The following is a 19,248-nucleotide window of genomic DNA, read 5'->3' on the forward strand; positions in this document are numbered from 1 at the left end:
AATCCTGTATTTATCCCGAGATATGCAGTTCAATTCAGAGCCTGAAATTAGCAGTGGAGAGAAGGTCTCTAGTGAGATCCTCAAGGCAGGCTCTGTCATTGGCAGGACAGGTCTTCGTGTAAGTTGCTAACGAGCTCTGGAGCCAGAGAGATAGGACAGCAGGCAAGGCATTACCTTATATACGACCACCCCCAGTTAGATCCCTGGCACTTAGTGGTTCCCTGAGCGTTGCCACGAGTGATATCCGGCAAACAAAAACTCCACCTTTTTGCCAATCTCCCAATACCATTTTTTCTCAAATCCTTGTGTTAATGCTGATGGCTTAGGCATCCTCAAACTATGGCTTGCGGGCCACAGGCAGACCATCTTGGACATTTATCCAGCCCACCAGGGGTTTTTGTGGCTGCTATTTTTTTCCATTTCAAAATAAGATATGTGTAGTATGCATAGAAGTTTATTCATAGTTTTCTTTTTTATTAAAACTATAGTTCAGCCTTCCAATTGTTTGAGGGACAGTGAACTGGCTCCCTGTTTAAAAAGTTTGAGGACCCCTGGTTAGGTAATATTTATTGTTGCTTCAGATTGGTAGAATTTGGAGTTACTGACCAGTCTTATTCCTGTTGAGCCCTAGAGTATTAGTTGTGCAAGAAAGATGCAGTTGCAGACCAAAAATAGGATTCAATGAGTTGGGCACAGGAATTGCATGCAGGAGGCCTTGGCACAGCATGTTCCCCAGAGAACCACCAAGAGTAACCTCTGAGCAGAGCAGAGAGTAACCCCCAGGCCCCATTGGGCGTAGCCTTCAAGCAGACACATAAATAGATGCAGTTGCTTCATTTGCTCAGTGGTAGCTGAAGTTCAGGGCATGCATTTCAGCGCCCTCCCTCCCCCCAACTTTGTTTGGTTGCTGCGTGCCTGGCACAGCTGAAATAGTGGGGGCAGTGTCTAAGATTGTCAGAGGAAAACTGTGCTCTCCTAGGCACCACCCAACGGAATGAATAACTCAACTTGATAGACGTGATGGCAATTCTCAGAGGGCAAAGGGAGAGGGGAGAAATAGCTCCAGGGCCTTTTTTAAGGGGGTGTGGTGGCACTGGAACTTGAGAGGGGGGAGAGTGGAGTAATGAGTCTTACACACACATAAAAGTGTGAAGCCAGAGCTCTGAAACTCTCGAGGATTGTAAGCCAGTGATAAATGCTGAAAATAAACATTTTTCCGAAAGAGTAAATCTTGCGTTAACAGTGATTTTCCCCCACTTAAAGAGTGTGTTGGGTGCTAAGAATGACGTGATCAAGGAAAAATGATCTGGCCCCTTTAACTCATTAGAGGGAGCAGATAATCAAAAGCATTTGACACCCCGTCCTCCCACCCTTACAGAAACCAAGCAGCCCCTTTGGTTGTTAATTTGCTTATCACTTAAAAAAGCAATGCAAAGCCCTGGAATGGAGTTTTTAAAAGCTCTCACAGAGCACCGCAAAGAAGTGTGGCCTTTTAAAGCGGCAGTCTTGACTCTTCCAACTCCACTAAAGCAAAGTATTCTTAGAAAAATATAATAAAACTGATTTTCAAAATGTATGTGTTTCTGATTGGCCTCCTCTCTCCTACCTCGCGGGATTAGTGGACCTAAAAATAATTGGCAGTCTTAAGCCCTCCAGAGCTATATTTTGGCAAGGTTTTTGCAAAATGCTAAGTAGCAGCATTTCTCCTACTGATTGGTAGGTGATCACAAATCATGCATCTGCATAATGACTGTAATTTATGGGCTTTATTATTAAGGTTTAGGTCAAATGACTTCAGGCTTTCCATGTGCAGAGCATATTATATGCAGTCATTTCACTCCTTTTTTTTTAAAGGGGGGAGGCTGGGTTAATGTATATGTTCCCTCATCCCACCCCTGGGATTATTAAAAACCTTCAGCGATTTTCTTTCTTTGTTCCCATGAAGCAGACCATTGTATATCCCTCTGGGAGTTCTCAGGTAGCCTGGCAAGACCGGCCTTTACAGCAACCTGCATTTTAGTTCGCTCTGTGGTTCTGGGAGAATTTAGGCCTAAAAAGTGAACAGAAACTATTTTCGTAACTCTTTAGCCCAACAGCCAGAAATTGTTTTACTTTCAGAACAAATAAAAATTAGAAAAGAGAGTAAGGTGGTAATTGAAGGATTAGCAAAATCACCCTGGCGAATAATAACTTAATGTAGCTCCCCATCTTGGAATTACAGCAGGTATTTATATTTTTAAAAAGCCTGCTTTAAAAAGAGTCCATTCCCCCTACATTTAATTTATACTTTGAAACCCAAAGCTTGCTTTAAATATTTTTTTTTTTAAAAATCACCTTTTTACCGGAGAGATAGCACAGCGGCATTTGCCTTGCAAGCAGCAGATCCAGGACCAAAGGTGGTTGGTTTGAATCCCGGTGTCCCATATGGTCCCCCGTGCCTGCCAGGAGCTATTTCTGAGCAGACAGCCAGGAGTAACCCCTGAGCACCGCCGGGTGTGGCCCAAAAACCAAAAAAAAAAAAAAATCGCCTTTTTATCTGAGTGGAAGAATTTCAGAGGTTAAGAGAGGACTACTTTCCTGCTCACTTTTGCCCACAATTTCATTTGTACCTATTTCCTTGTGTTTTGCAGTAGTGCGTTGTCACAGTTGTGCAACCAAAATGGATGACATTGAAAGACAAATTGGTGAAATTGAGAAACCAGCCCCACGACTAACAGTGTGAGGCATCATTCACAGCCCAATGGGTTCCCAGTTGAACATACACAGTGTTTTTTTTTGTTTTGTTTTGGTTTTTGGGTCACACCTGGCCATGCTCAGGGGTTACTCCTGGCTCTATGCTTAGAAATAACTCCTGGCAGGCTCAGGGGACCACATGGGATGCCGGGATTCAAACCACCGACCTTCCGCATACAAGGCAATTGCCTTACCTCCATGCTGTCTCTCTGGCCCCACACAGTGGTTTTTAACCCACCCAACCACATCAACCTTAGTACGTTAGTGTCATCCTAGCAAGTCCATAAGTTTGAGCAATTACCCTTCTTTTGCTTTCTATTCTAATGCATTCATTTTCTCCACTTCCCTCCTCAACCCTAAGCAGACATTAATCAAATCCACCTTTCATTTTTGGAGCAGGGGCACTCCTGGTTGTGCTCTGGAGACAATGCCCTGTCAGGGTTGAACCTGGGCCTCCTGCATACAACTCCTGTGCTCAGCCCACTGAGTCCTCTCACCCTTGACACACTCTTCTACTTTTTGTCTCCAAGTCCTAGACGTGCCATACATTTCCTCCAAAGGAAATCAAATGAGACGTGGACTTCTGCGACTGGCACTTTTGCTTAGCACAGTGTACTCTGCATTCAGTCATGCTGTAACACATAGCAGAACCTCATTCTTCTTAATAATATCCCATTGTATAGACCACACTGCGCCTAGCCATCTGGTGATGGATCTTTGGCTACTACTAATGCTGCTATGAACATTCGCCTATAACCTTAGTGTGATTTCCTTTGTTTCCTCTAATCCAGGCTCCCATCCAGATGTCACATTCTGTTTCGTTGTCACATCTCCAGCCGCTCCACAGCCTTTGCCTTTTTTTTGCACAGCTCTTTTTGCTTCTCTGCTGACTTGTCATTCGTTTACCAGCCCTTCTGCATGCCACTTCATGCCATTTCTCTTCTAATTGGTATGCTCTCTTTGCTGCTTCTCTTGCCTCCCCTAAATTCTTCCTCCACTAAGGACTCTTCCTGAACTAGCTGCAGGAGAAATGGGGCTGTTCTCCTGGCTCCTCTACTTTCCCTAGTGCCCTTTCTAGTCTTTTCTGTTTTGGTTTGTGGCTCATCTGAGTAGAGTAGATGCTCAATTTTGTTTGCCTTAAGACCAGGCCTGGCTGGACTCTGAGCTTGCTTCTGGCTCTGTTGTCAGGGATCACTTCTAGTGATGCTTGGGTCACTGTTAAGTAGTAGTGCCAGAGATCCAACCACAATCACTTGTGTATAAACCAAGCACCTTACCCACTGTACTATCTCTCTCGCCCATAGATGTTCTTTTCTGGCTTTGCTTTGCAGTTGCAATGGTTCTTTCCTGACCTATTCCTTCTTTACAAAGGACATTTCTTTGTTTGTTTGTTTGTTTTTGGTTTTTGGGCCACACTCAGCGGTGCTCAGAGGTTAGCTCCTGGCAGGCACGGGGTGGGGGGGGTGTCACCATATGGGACACCGGGATTCAAACCAACCACCTTAGGTCCTGGATTGGCTGATTGCAATGCAAACGCCGCTGTGCTATCTCTCCGGGACCCACAAAGGACATTTGTAACCTACAGTGAGTAAGTGACTTACCTAAGAGCCTACAGTAAAGGGTCTCAGACACACATTTCTGAATCACAGATCAGACTATTTGGGGGATGGGGGTTGGACCATACCATATACTATTAAGGAGAGTATATTTAGTTTCAGGAATTGAGCTTTGTTCAGCCATGTATAAAAAAAAGAAAGCACCTTGAGCCCCCTGTACTATCTCTCCAGCCTCTAGACCAGTCCTTTTTTTATTATTGTTTTGGGTTCATATCTGGCAGTGCCAGGGTTTTCCAGCTTTCTGCATTCAAATCATGCTCTTCAGTCGATTCTGGTATCATATCTTCATATTCCTATACAGCTGTTACCCTTGTGGGACAAAAGATCTAGATAATGTTAAGGACTTGGCACCTATTTTTGGTTTGGGGGCCACGCCTTGCTCTGAGTAAGCTATGCTCAGGGCTTTCTCCTGGCTATGCATTCAAGAATCAGTTCCTGGCAGTGGTTGGGAGACCAGTGGGATGCCTGGGATTGAACCCAGATCTGCTGCTTGCATGGCAAACTCCCTACCCTCAGAACTACTATTGTTCCCACCCTCATCTAGGGCCTTCTTCCAAACTCATTTGTTAAATGGCAAATTTCAGTTCAGTTGTAATTCCAAGTTCCATTTCCCTATTGATTGTTGAAGAATTACTCTTTATTTTATGTATGACTTGCTATGTCTTATTTGTTTGGGAGCTCTATCTCAGAGTACTGGAAAGTCTTGGGGGACATTCTGGAGTACTTGAGATTGAACCTGCAACTAGCCACCCTACCTGCTGTTCTTTCTGAGCCCAGGATTTGGCACCTTTTAAAATTTCCTTCTCCAGAACTTCTTACAAAGACAGTCTCGTTTCTTCGTGGCCCCAGGGAGGCCCTCAGTTTCCTTGAGGAAGGCCAGAGCTGGAGAACATTCTTTGGCAGTTCCCATTTCAACCAAGTGCTTTCCAGTCTGTTCTCACTGCAGCTCTTAGCAAGTGGGTGCGGTTTGTCTCGTATTGTACAGGAGATTTGGTTGCCTAATTGATGAAAACCAGAGAGTCTGCCTTAGACAGACACCACATATGCGGGTAAAGCCTAGAGTGTCTGTCCTGTGAAAGTTTCTCATTGCTATTTGCTGCATGTGATGTGCCCAGGGAAGGAAATTCCTCACAGCTTCCTTCATGTAGCAAAAGCTCATACCTTCATGTTCACATAAATATTCTTCTATCCTGTGTCCAATATTGTGAGATTTGGAGGCTTATTTCTTGCCATTTACTTGGACAGCCTAAAGAATTGTAAGAGTAACTTGCAAATGGGTTATAAGGAAGTTAAAAGTAGTTCAGTTGGGCTGGAGCGATAGTACAGAAGGTAGGATGTACAGGGCTGACCTGGCTGACCTGCCACCACATAGAGCCACACCCCAGAAGTGAGGCCTGAGCCTGAGTGATAGTACAACTATGTTGCTTTGCACCTATGTTGCTTTGCACATGGCTGACCTGGGTTCGATCCCTAGCATCCCATATGGTCTTCCCTATCCCTGCCAGAAGTAATTCCTGAGCACAGAGCCAGGAATAAGTTCTAAGCACCTCTGAGTGTGGTCTAAAAATCAAAACCAAAACAAAACGAAAACAGGAGAAAGCCTTGAGCACTGCCAGATGTGGCCCTAACACTCCTCCCAATAGTCCAGTTGGTTGTAAATGTACTGAGAGCTGGCTGGGGCACCTCCCATGTAGAATATTTTCTTTGAGAAACTTACTCATTGTTCCAAAGAGTCAGTCTTGGTGCAAGGAGCACACAGATGAGGAAAGAAAAGAAAGCACAGGGACTGGAGCAGTAGTACAGCATCCTTGTACACGGTACATGGCGACCCAGGATTGATCCTCAGCCCCTCAGATAGTCTTCTGAGCAGTGCCAGGAGTGATTCCTGGGTGCAGAACCAGAAGTGACCCCTGAGCAATGCTGGGCTTGGCACAAGCCAAAAACAAACAACAACAACAACAATAACAACAACAATAGAAAAGGAGAAAGCACCTTTGTCCAGTTTGATTCACCACCAAGCCTGTTACAGCTGGGATCAAGTCCTCAGATTCAGTGTCTGCTCCTTTAACCATTGATTCAAAGGGCTTTCCCCCTCCTAAGAACCAATACACATGCTGCCGGATTGACTAGTAATTTATTGTGATTGTCTTTGTTCCGCTTTGAAAACGCAGGCATTGATATTAAGACTAAAGAGAAATTACATAGAGCTGGTGCAATTGAAAAAGAGTTTGGCTCTTTCAAGTGATTTTTTTGTTTGTCATGCCATAGAGTTAAGCTTTAAGAGCATGCTTCATTGAGTCTCAGCGAAGCCTCCAAGGACAGGGCGAGGGGACCTTTTTTCTTTTGTGGACCGCTGACCCACAAAGAAAAAAACTAATCAAAGGCCATGTACAAAAAGCAACTTAATTTGAGTGCTTCCTTAGAAAACCATAAAGCGTTCAATTCACCTGCTTTTTAAATTAAGACCAGGGAACTCTCAACAAGTACCAACAAATAAAACCATCTTTTGGCTTCATAATAAGTGCAGTTAATGTGGGGAGGGAGATGCCAGCTAAGAGAGCCGTTTATGGGGAGTGAAAGAGAGAGGAGAAAGGAGTTCTGAGAGTTCTAAGGAACCCAAAGAGAGCCCTGCCAGAAGTTGTCAAGGGTCATAGAAATAGGGGAGACAAATGCTACGTGGGGATCACGACCCACTGTTCACTTGAGCTGTTGAATTAGCTGGTTTAGACCCAGCCCAGCCATATTTTGATGGCTTAGCCTTGCGACTCATACTGTTTTTGTGCTGTGTCTGTTTATGTGCATGCATATAGCTGATTTCAATTTTTTATCACAAAGATTCCAAAATTGACTTGGTCTGTTTCTTTCTTTTGAAGGAAAAATATTGCTCAGTACTCCCCTGTAAATCTATCATCTTATTTATTATCTAGTTGTTTATTTTGTTGAGTGAGACTCACCTCGCTGTGGCCAGGGATCACTTCTGGCACGCACTGCTCCAAGTGGTGCTGGAGCTTGAACCCAGGTTGGTTATGTATCAGACAAGAACAGTAAGACCTGAACTCTCCCCAGCCTTAAACTCTACCTTCTGTAATTGAACAAATTAAAAGTGCTTTACCCCCACTTGCTCCCAAGACTTCTACCCAATTTTCCCTCCAATTGTTACCCCCCACCAAGAAGAGTATATTGGCATCACCTACTTTAGGCCACACTGTTTTGCACCATGATAGCCTGTGAGGGCCAGAGCAGGACCCCACATGCAAGGGATGCACTCAGCCACATGCAAGACATGCAGCCAATCTACTGGACTATCTCCTTAAATTTCTAATAGTTGGAGGGCCTCCCAGCACTACTACAGGGGTCCTTCCTGGTGGTGCTTAGTGGGACCCTATGTGGTAATAGGGATTGATGGTGACTACTGTGTGGAAGGCAAGCACCTTGGCCCCTGAACCCAGATAATGGCTCCTCAAATAATAAATTTTTTTCTTTTATTTTGGGAGTGCTCAGGGCTTCCTTCTGGCTTTGCATCAGGGGGTCACTCCTGGTGGGCTCGGGGAACATATGGGGTTCTGGAGATTGAATCCGGATAATCTGTGTGCAAGGCAAACACCCTACCTGCCATACTATTATTCTGGGCCCACTAGTAAGGAAGGATAGGTAACAAAAACCATGTGTACACCATTCTGCCTATATCTATATCTACAGCGTCTTTGCTGAATTCCTCAGCCAGGAGGAAAAATGGTGCTGTCTTTCTTCAATGAGAAGTCTCTAGGATCATCGGGTTTAGAAAGGAGATCTCCAGAAAGCGCAGGCATTTCTCATTCAGACACAGCATTTCACAAAAGTCTCACACAGACAAAACACTGTCTTTAAATAATCCTTATGTGCTGGCTATTAAGAGAAACTATTTCTAGAGCCTCCAGTAGAAATAGTCAAGTACTTGCAAATCAGAGAGGCTTCTCTTAGGGGAAAGCGGACCTATCATTCCCTTTTCAAATGCAGCCAGACGCCCTCACTGCCCTACCCCACTGTCTTTCTCATCAGCCAAAACCGGTTCTGGCACCAAATCCCCAGTAGCCGAAGTATGTCTTGGGATTTAATTTACAAGTCTTGGACCGCATGTCTTTCGGGCAGAGCTTTGGGCAAAGAATGTCAAATTACATTTTCAAGTAATGCTTTTTAGAAATGCTGGCAGAATAAGTGGCGTGTTCAAGGCTGTGTGGGCAAAAGTGGGGTGTTGGGGGGGATTCTTTGCACAGAGGGGAGACACTTTGCCAGCAGTAACCTTAGCCAAGCACCTACCCTCTTCCTCTATCCACAGCTGGCTTTTAACTGTCTTGATGGAAAGGTTTTTCTAAATTGAAAGCATATTCTTTGTCCTTTTGTGTTCCGTGGGACCAAAACTAAGATGGACCCCATGTTCTACTGAGGGCCCCTTGTGATTTTTTCTCTACCTGCCAGTGGTAATTGTGCTCTCAATTTACAGCAGTTTAGTAGTTAGTTACACTTGCATTGCCTCCCCATTTTATTGGTTGTTTTTGCAAGTGGTCAGGGGCTATACTCAAAAGTGACCCCTGGTGGTGCTGGAGGGAATCACCTACCATACCAGGGATTTGAATCAGGGTCACTTGTGTGGCAAGTACCTTGACCCCTGTTCTGTCACTGAAGGGCTCTTCCACAATGTAAATCCCCCCACCGGATTAAAACTTTCAAGTCTGACACCTTCCAATGCGAAACATTTTCTTTCTGAATTTTGCATTTTTTTCTGGCTTCAGGCTACATGCTTATCACCATGAGTGTATATCGGATATGGGAGAAAGGGATGTTTGACCATGGGAGCCTACTTTGATAGGATCTGAGAAGTGAACCTTTAGTTTATTGGGTGTGGGAACCTGGTTTAGATGATGTGAGTAAACAGAGATGATTTTCCAAATTGAGGAATTGTTATATATTCAAAAGTCCATGCATCTCATGATGAAATTTTTTGCAGGCCCTGTGTAACTCATCTGTGAAGACTTCAGATCCATTAGCCCAACAGCCTTAAAAGTTTTCAGGGGCTCTAGCAATAGCACAGCGGGTGTAGAGCTTTGCCTTGTATGTGGCCGACCCGGGTTTGAAGCCTGGTATCCCAAATAGTCCCCCTGAGCCTGCCAGGTATGATTTATGAGCACAGAGCCAGAAGTAACCCATTAGCAGCACCAGGTGTGGCACAAAAAATATAGCTGTTTTTAAAGAAGAGACCACTTTGAAAAGATGGTTGGAAATGATCACTCTGGATATGGACTGGATGTTGAAAGGCTGTAAAGTGATATGCATGATACCCCTTCAGTAACATTGCAAATGAGAGATATAAAAAGACAGAGACAGAGGGAGAAAAACAGAAGAAAATGTCTGCCATAAAGGCAAGCCAAGGGTAGAGCATGGAAGGAAAACATGCGATGGTAAAAAGATGGGTATTGGAACATCATACAACTGAAACTCAGTCATGACAACTTTGTGTGTATCTCATGAAAAATAAATACAAATTATTAAAATTAATTTTTTTGGTTTTGGGGCCACACCCGGTGATGCTCAGGGGTTACTCCTGCTAAGTGCTCAGAAATTGCTCCTGGCTTGGGGGACCACATGGGATGCCGGGGGATGGATTCGCGGTTCCTCCTAGGTTAGCACAGACAAGACAGACGCCTATGGCTTGTGCCACTGCTCTGGTGCCTAAAATGAATTTTTTTAAGTAGCTATTTTTTTTACCATTCATTAAAGCAGCCCTGGGTGACTTGCTTTTTTTATATTGCACATTCCAATTAGTTTCATAAATGGGAGGGATGAGCAGGGTGAAGTCTGGTAGTTATGATGTAGTACAACTATAGTGGTCACCTTGTTTCTGAGCGTCTCCTGGATTATTTTTAGTAATAAGACCATATGGAGGAATCTTCAATCCTGACAACAGGAGGTAGCTGGACAATTTTTTGTTCATTATGTGTCTGGGTATCACAGGATGCTGTGACCATCAGAGATGGGATTTTGTTTAGAGTTGTAACAAAGAACTTACCCTAAAACTGAGTATGTGCCACTCTTCTTTCAGCAACAAGATCTCAGACGCTCTTGCTCTACAGCTTCACAGTTCTCAAATCTGTTATACAAACCCCCACACATTGGTTTTTGAGCCACACTTGCTGGTGCTTAGAAGCTACTTCCAGGTTTGTGCTCAGGAGGGTCATTTAGTTCCAGAGATGAAATCTAGAACCATGGCTTACACAAGAGATGCACTAGCTCTTTGAACTAACTCCTTTATTTTTTTAAATAATGATATCAACTAATTTTTTGGGTTTTGTTTTGGGGCTACATCCAGTGGTACTCAGGGATTACTCCTGGCTCTGCTCTCAGGAATTATTCCTGGCAGTGCTTGGGAGATCATATGTGGATGCTATGGATCCAATACAAGTAAGTTGTGTGTAAGGCAAATGTCCTATTCACTGCACTAGCGCTCCACCCCCCATCCCCCACCTTTTTTAAACATCAGAGAAAATAGTTTCCCTATTCTTTCAGTCATCTTAAATGCTACCTGCATATCCTTTTTTGTTTGTTTGGGTGTTTGGACCACACTCAGTGGTGCTGGTTCCTTTATCCTGGCCTCAGGAGACCATATGTGATGCTGGGGATCAAACCAACATCTCCTGTGTTCAAGACAATCACCTTACCTGCTATATTATCTCTTCAGCTCCACAACGTGATTTAGTCTGGCAGAAAAATCTTCCTTGTTTTTAACTGCTAGAAAGGAAGAATGAAGGCGTGTGTTTGTGTAATATTTGCATATGTGTAGTTGATAGTGTTAGTCCAAAAATTGCCAACTCCATCTTCTCTGACATAGTTTTCCCTCCACAGAGCTACTTTGATGTCTATCATAGGTAAAAAGCTTATTTCCTATAAGCACACACAGCTAAAAATCAGCAGTGGCCAGTACACGGCCCATTTCATTCTCCAAGATTAGCACTGTTAGGAAGATGGGTTCTTGGTTGGCCAGTCATTTATTTATTGTACATTCTTAACCATTGACAGGCTCATCTGTCTTCAATATCCTCATTCTGCAGTTCCAAAGCTTTTGATTCTTTTCAGACCCCTTTGTCTTCCATGGAATGTGGGCAGCAAAAGCAGAAAGAGTAGTGAAAGTGAATCCTTTGGAACATCTGTGCACAATCAGGCCAGGATACCTATTTTACACCTTTTGCTATCAGAGTGTCATTAACACCATTGGACCTTGTGTACTTTCTTTTTCTGTAGCACCACACGTTGCTTGGGCATTATGAGAGAGGATGAGGATCTTTTCTCAATCTGATTTTTGCATGGCCACAAAGAGGAGGAAACTGGTGAACCTGGGGATTTAGAAGCAGCAGCCCCAATAGCAGTGTGGAAATGCTCTTGGTGCAGGGGGGGAGAGAGATACTTAGTGGGTTGAGCTGTGAGCTTTCATTCATCTGGAATTCTTGGGACCCACTCAACGGCTCCCTGACATGTATTGGAAGCTGGTAGTCTCTTATGGGATCAGAGAGTTGCTTTTGGGGATGTGCTGTAAAGGAAGGTAGATATTATTGAGGACGTGCACAGAAACACTGAAGAAGAAAAATCTTCATGGTAGTGATGGAAACAAGTGAAATTATAATTGAAATTGAAATGCTTTAAAAATTAAGTTGGCAGCATAGGCCAGAGAGGTAGTACAGTACTTATGTAGATGGCCTGGGTTTGATCCCTAACAGCCAGTAGGGGGTCCCGATTGCACCAGGAGTGATGGCTGAGTTCAGAGTAAGCCCTGAGCACCACTGGGTGAGGCCACAATGAAAAGAAAAATCTAACAATTGAGGATTATTTAACATTGCCCTTTAGAAGGTACAATTTGCCACACCCAAGGGTATTCAGGTCAAGACTTACTTCAAGCTCTGTGCTCAGGAACTTCTTCCAGTGGAGCTCAGAAGACACTCTTAAGTAGGGATCAAACTAAGGTTTGCCATGCACAAGGCAATAAACAGGAATTATCCTGTGTAAGCTTCTGTGGTGTCTGTCTCCTTCCTCATAGTCTAGCAATCTGGCTTGTGGTTTTGCTCAGTTTTTTTTATTTTGCTATATCTTGTTTAATTTTTTGGTTGGTGGAGATTGGGGCCATACCTAGCAGTGCTCGAGGATTATTCCTGGCTCTGTGCTCAGGCATTACTCCTGGTGGTACTCGGGAAAGCATATAAAATTAAATCTGGGTCCAATATGCAAGTCAAATGCCTTATCTACTGTACTGTGTGTCAGCCTGAATGTTCGGTACTTTAGAAATAATTCTTTGTGATGGTTTCTCTTGCTTTTGGAGTATCAACTCCCCAAATGGAAAACTGATGTGTTCTACAGGTGTTCCGTGTAGTCTTTAGCCTCCAGTCTCAGACTCTTGGTATTGAAAACTACTTGCTAGTATGGTTCACTTGTCCTCCTGAATGGCAAGAACTTTTTGTCTTCTGCAATTGTTTTCAACTATTTTGTTTCATTGTATTTTATTGTCTTTGGGGTGGGGTTACACCTGGTGGTGCTCCGGACTTACTCCTGGCTCTGTGTTTAGCGGAACTGTATGCAGTGCTAGTTTAAACCAGGCTTGGCTATGAGCAGGATAAATGTCTTCCCCACTATGCTATCTATCTCTACAGCCACTTAACCTTTTTAAACCCAGAACTAGCAACAGGGTCCCAGCTTTGAATGTAACTTCATATTTTCTTTATCAAGGAAGGGGGTTGATGGTTTTAGTGTCATGGCTCTTTTCTGAGACACAATCTGTAGAGCTATTTGGAGGTCCTTCGCAGATCGACATGAAATTGAATATTATCACCCTATAAATGGCTCCACTCACAGTAGAGGAAGGGGGAAGCAAGTTTGGAGCAGGGCCGCTACACAAAGTAATCCAAACAGAGTGAAAAGAAATGAAACACAGTTCTGAGAATCTTTCCATGATGTGGAGCAAGAGGAAGAGGCCAGCTGGGACCACAATATTTATTGAAAAGTTAGGGCCACCCCAAGAAAGGGGAAGAGGACTAAGGTAAAGAACCTATCTATAAGTTCTTCCCACCCAGATGGGTCTTTGACATGTAAAAGAGGAAGCCATCATTGTTAAGGGTGAAGGCTGGTTAATCTGACATCCCCTCAGTCATGCCTCTCCCCTGATTTGATGCATGATGATGGAGATTGATCATCCATTTTATCTTCCAGGTGATCATTTGAAGATCTGCTCTAAGGGTTACACCTGCTGCTCTCAGGAGATGGAGGAGAAATACAGCCTGCAAAGCAAAGATGATTTCAAAAGTGTTGTCAGTGAGCAGTGCAACCATTTGCAAGCAGTCTTTGCTTCCCGTTACAAGAAGTTTGATGGTATGTTTTGGAACGATGGTCTCAATAGGCATTGATGCTTGCTTTGTTCTGGAATTTATTTTACACCACCTTTTAATTCAGGTCCCTTTGAAGAGTTGACAGCGAAATAGTTACCATTACCTCTTTGGAGCTCCTCTCTGCTCCCCATTTCTGCCAGGATGACTCTCCCCCCCCCCCCCCCCCCCGCACACCCATTGTCTACTTGGAGCCACTTAGCCTTCCAGCTTTATTGCTAGAATCTTTCTGGATGCATTAGAATCTGGATGGTAGGCATTATGGAAATATGGTCACACAGAGCCAAGAAATAGATTAAAGTCACTGAATTGAAATGCTTTCAGTTATTTTCTTGGGTGAACACAGACTAATGTTGTTGACGCAAGTCACTAAAAAAAATCTTTCTAATAAAAAGCAGGCATCCAAAAACGTAGTCAAAATAATCATCGAGTTTCTGCAGATGCTGGACTTCAAATTCAATTTCAAAATGGATTCCCCCAAAGACAGCTAGAATTCCTAGAAGCTCTGTTAAGACCACAGGCCGGATTAAAGCTCAACTCTTGAGTTCCCATGTAGCTGTGACCCAGAATTAGCTACTAGCCTATAGTCTTTATTATGCTGGTTCCCACCCTGGCTTCTTTTAATTTTTTGGCTTGGGCTTGGGCCTAGTAGTCATGGAAAGCCACAACCAAACCCATCTCCAGCCTTTTCCCAAACAGGATGCACATTTGTACACTTGCTTTTAGTAGAGAAGAAATAGTTAATGGGAACCAAATGAGAACCACTTCAGACATATTTGAAGCAATGCTATCAGAGTTTACAAAAGGAGAATGTGGGGTGTGGGGTCCAGAAGAACTTCAGACTCGCTGGCACCCTTCACTCAGTTTGAAGATGGTTCCGAAGTAGATTTCATTTTAATAGGAATGATTTCCTTTGTGCTGCTTTTAAAGGCCATTCTAATTACATAGTACCTTTGAAGCATGCCTTTCTTGACATTATGTGTAGTGAAGAAGTACAAGGCAGATTTCAAGATGTGAAATGTCTTTGAGTATTTCTGCAAAGGGCTCGTTACCATGGTGAGAATTTGAACTAAATTAGATTTGATAGAGCTGATAAGGCAGTCCCCAGCTAAAGAATAGGTTGTATTTCAAATGTTGGCTTTGAGATTCGTCATTTGAAACTTATAACTGATTTAATAAGGGTTCGTTAGGTTCCCAGGCTAGACCACAAGAGCATATTTAATTTGTAATGTAGTTGAACTAAATTTTGTTTCTGTGGAGCATACCATTTGTCTTGCCCATTTCCCCCCAATACTTCATATGCAAAATTGTGTTTAGTCTTAATTTCATATCCTCCTTTTCCTTGGTAGATATAAATGATATATCCTGTTTAGTATCCCACACTCTTCAATACCTATTCTGTTACAGTGACGTCTATGTAGCAATATTTCAACAACTCTGTGAAAAAATAGGTCAACTGGGCACATTTGTTTGGGAAAAGAATGGTATCCTCTTAACTGTTTTATTTCTCCTGTAAGATAATTAAGCATTTTCTTTGAGGAGAAAAGTTAGATCATCATGAAAGTCTTGCAAAACTTAGGTGTTAATGAATGTTCAGAATTGTTCGTTGGGGCAGGAGAAAGTTTGTAGGAGTTAGTGAACTTGCCTGGCAGGTGAATTACCCCATTTTGGTACCCAATCTCATATCTAGTCCCTGACCACTGTCACTCTTCAGATCAGAACCAGAAATAGCACCAGAGCACTACCAGGTGCAGCCTAGATTCCTCCTCCAAAATATTTGTCTAACTTAGGGACCTAATGTTAGAATTCAGAAAAAAGGCCTGGGTATTTAGAAATGCTGATTTTGTTGACAACTGGGCTCCCATCCCCTCCCTCAGTCTACCTTTTCTTGTACATATGTCTCTTGGTGTGAAAGTGACCTTTCTTGCCCATTCGCTTGCTGGTTTAGCTCCTCTTCTTTTTGTTTGTTTGTTTTTGGGTCACACCCGGCAGCGCGCTCAGGGGTTACTCCTGGCTTTACACTCAGAAATCGCTCCTGGCAGGCTCAGGGGACCATATGGGATGCCAGGATTCGAACCACCAACATTCTGCATGCAAGGGAAACACCTTACCTCCATGCTATCTGTCTGGCCCCGTTTAGCTCTTCTTCCCCTGATCACTCCCCATGGTTTTATAGCATTCCTCATATGATTACAATGTGGAGTTTTTAGAAAGCCATACAGAAAAACGTTTATCAGTTAAGTGTTAACATATGTATTTTTTACATATTGAAAAAAGTTTCTTTCCCTTCCCCAGCAGGCTTCACATTCAAAAAATGCACTCAACACTGTTTATCAGCTTCAAAACTGATCACAAAAAATAAAAATGAATATGTTTCTTTGGACTCCAAATGAAAATATGGCAGAAGGCAGATCATTTAGCCAGTAGAGATGAAAACAAGTTTTTGAGGGAAGAGTTGCTGAAATATGTTTGATGAACAGGATATAATTGAGATATATTGCATAGTTTAATCAGGTTAAGTTTTCTGAGATGAATAATTTTATATGATAATTTTCCAAGTGGGTGCTAGATCAATGGACTCTTTTGTTTTTCTTTGGTTTGGGGAGCCATAACCATGTGGTGCTCAGGGATTGCTCCTGGCTCTGCATTTGGGATCCACTCCTTCCATATCTGGTGCTGGGGATTTAACCTGGGTTGGCTGCATGCAAAGCAAGCACTTTACTACTGTACTATGTTTCTGCCCCACATTGAACTGGTATTTTAAGGACTCTTTAATTTTACGAGCACTCTTTAACACCTAAAGATTCATGGGTGTTGAGTAAAATTGTTAAAGGACTGTCTCTCCCCAAAGCTCAAAGGTGGGAGTTTTTGTACAAACAATTTTTCAAACTACTTCATATACATTATTTTTGGGAATTCACACCTGGCAGTGCTTAGGAGACCATGTGGTACTAGGGATTAAGTTATATCTCCTGCATACAATGCAGGTGCCTAGTCCATTGGATTCTCTCCAGCCCCCAGGAAATCAGGTCAGGAGATATGATCATTGGGTACAGTAAAAAGATGGTGCTCAGAGAACCAAGATGGCTTCTCTTCTCAAAGAGACACGGGCCAAGCATATAGAAAAATAACAAAGGGACACCTGAGACCATGGACAGGTAGAAAGGGTTTGGTCACTCAGGAGGAGTAGGTTACTGTCACCAAGCTTGCAGTCTAAATGTGAAACCCTGAGTCCAGGCATCTTATGAGATACCATTTCTTTCTAAGGTAGATAAAACAGTTTTTCACGAACTTATCAATACAAAAAAGATTTGGGGGCTTTTTGGGGAGTGAATTTTTTTAACCAGAAATTGTCATAATACTTCCATTTTTCTATTGAGTTCCAGAATTTTGGAGCGCTATTCCCATATTTCTACGGTTCTTTATTATCCAATACATTCAGTTTTCTATTGTTTGAACATCTAAAGAGACTGTACAAAGCAGAGATCAGTTTGTAAGTTCAAAACTGTGCCAGTGTTTTTCTGATCTAGGGTGAATTACAGAATACTTCTTTAGTCCTAGCCCTCTATAACAGAAGTTGAGGTATTTTTTTTTCTTATTTGAAACCTAATACCTGTGCATTTTAGGACTCATCTCTTTATTTCCAGACACTGAAATCTTGATCTCATTATCTTCACCCTTTTCAATACCTGTTTTACCATCCTAGGCTGAATAGAAGCCAGGAAATGATAGCAACAGCGAGCTGCTCCCCCTTTTGGCCAGTTCTGAAATTGCAAGTACAACGGCGGAAAACGAAAGAAAAAAAGAGCTAATTAACATAGCTGAATCAGTTACCTCATGAATATGCTAATCAGAGACTCAGTTCAGTGGGCTTTGAAAGACTTGTCGGGCAAAGAGAACAAGCTTAGTAAAAGTTGGGGGCCTAATCTACGTTTTGGGGACCACAGCCTAAAGATGGACCCCCCCCCAAAAAAAAGTCACCTTTGGTGGGTGAGAGGAATAGTTCTTTGGTTTTCAAAGTAAGAGAGTTCAAACCCCACAGCCCAAATAGATAGAGATTAGAGCTGCCATGTCAAGTATATTTCTGGACAGCAAAAGGGAAAAATGAATGAGCAACTTTGAAGTTAGATTTGTTGCTAACACGGCCTTGCAGTAAATTGTCGGTGGGATATTTTGCACCGCTAGCCTGAAATCTGAAGGCAACTGAGATGTCTATGGCTGATCCTTGGGGAAAACGCCTCTAATTTGTCATTTTAAGAGCAAATTTAGCTATGTGGGGCAGGAGGCAGAACATACGGAATTGTCAGTCTGCTACTACTGTGAACCCTCTGTGACCCGGGCAATTAACCAAGTCTCAATTTTCCCATCCATAAAATGAGGGGCTGAGCTCGATGATCTCTAAAGACCCCTTTCAGTTCTCAAAATTTTTGCAAATCTTCTAAACATGTGACGAGAACAGCTGCTTTACTGAAAGGTCTTACAAGATGTTAATTAGCCGTCTGTATGGTACACTTTTATTTTCTTCCTATCATTTCTTGACTCTCACCACTTTCCCCAGGCCTTTGAAAACCCTCCCATGAGCCCGAGGCTTGTTATCTCGAATAATAGTAGAAATTTTCTGAATTAGCTGAAAACGCACATAAAAGAAATAATTGTCCAATCTAGCTTCAGGGGCCAAGTAGACATTGGTGCCCCCCCCTTTCCCATCAGCTCTCAAACTCTCCCCAACCCCCACCCTGCTTTTGGTCATTTCACTGTGCCACAACATGAAATACTTCACTCCTGAGATTTATGCAAATCACTAGGGTTGCTTTGCTTTTTTTATTTTAATTTTTTCCGTTTTTGTTTTTGGGACACACCCTGCAGTGCTCAGGGGTTACTCCTGTCTCTGCATTCAGGAATCATTCATGTAAGTGCTGGGGGGACCTATATTGAACCCTAGGTCAGCCCTAAGCACGAATATCTAGTACTAGTATTAGTACTAGTATTGCTAGTACAGATCATTATTTTAAGCACTGAAAAATTACCACAGTTCTCACCGGCCAGCACTTCATGAGGTCAGTAGGACAACGGTTGTGAAGGACTGGTGAGTTGAAGGCCTTAAAATTCATGTGCTGTGCAAGTAATGACCTCAGTGGCAGTGAGCTAGCCACTCATCATAAAAGACAAATACAGGGTCAGAGAGATACTTCAAATGACTGAAGTGCACGCTTTTCATACTGGAGACCAGGGTTTTATCCTCAGAACTTTGTAATCCCCTGAACACTGCTGGGAAAGACCCCTGAGCACTGAGCTCGGTGAGACCCCAAAGCAAGGGTCACTAAATCAGCTGAACCACCCTCCCTCCCTCCCTCCCTCTCTTCCTCCCTTCCTCCCTCTCTTCCTCCCTCTCCCTTCCTCCCTCCCTTCCTCCCTTCCTTCCTCCCTCCCTTCCTTCCTCCGTCCCTCCCTCCCTCTCTCCCTCCCTCTCTCCCTCCCTCTCTTCCTCCCTCCCTCTCTTC

At 43.2% G+C, this 19,248-nt stretch overlaps 1 protein-coding gene across 1 annotated transcript in view; it reads left to right on the forward strand.

The window, feature by feature from the left end:
• The window catches only part of GPC4 (glypican 4), a 150,432-nt gene that overhangs the window by 96,707 nt on the left and 34,477 nt on the right, over positions 1 to 19,248 (forward strand). Inside the window, exon 2 of the mRNA XM_049766672.1 lies at positions 13,575 to 13,733. Coding sequence (XP_049622629.1) covers positions 13,575 to 13,733 — 159 coding nt within the window. The remainder of the gene's footprint in view (positions 1 to 13,574; positions 13,734 to 19,248) is intronic.

Source organism: Suncus etruscus, chromosome X (genome assembly GCF_024139225.1).
Source record: "Suncus etruscus isolate mSunEtr1 chromosome X, mSunEtr1.pri.cur, whole genome shotgun sequence".
NCBI classification, from domain to species: domain Eukaryota; kingdom Metazoa; phylum Chordata; class Mammalia; order Eulipotyphla; family Soricidae; genus Suncus; species Suncus etruscus.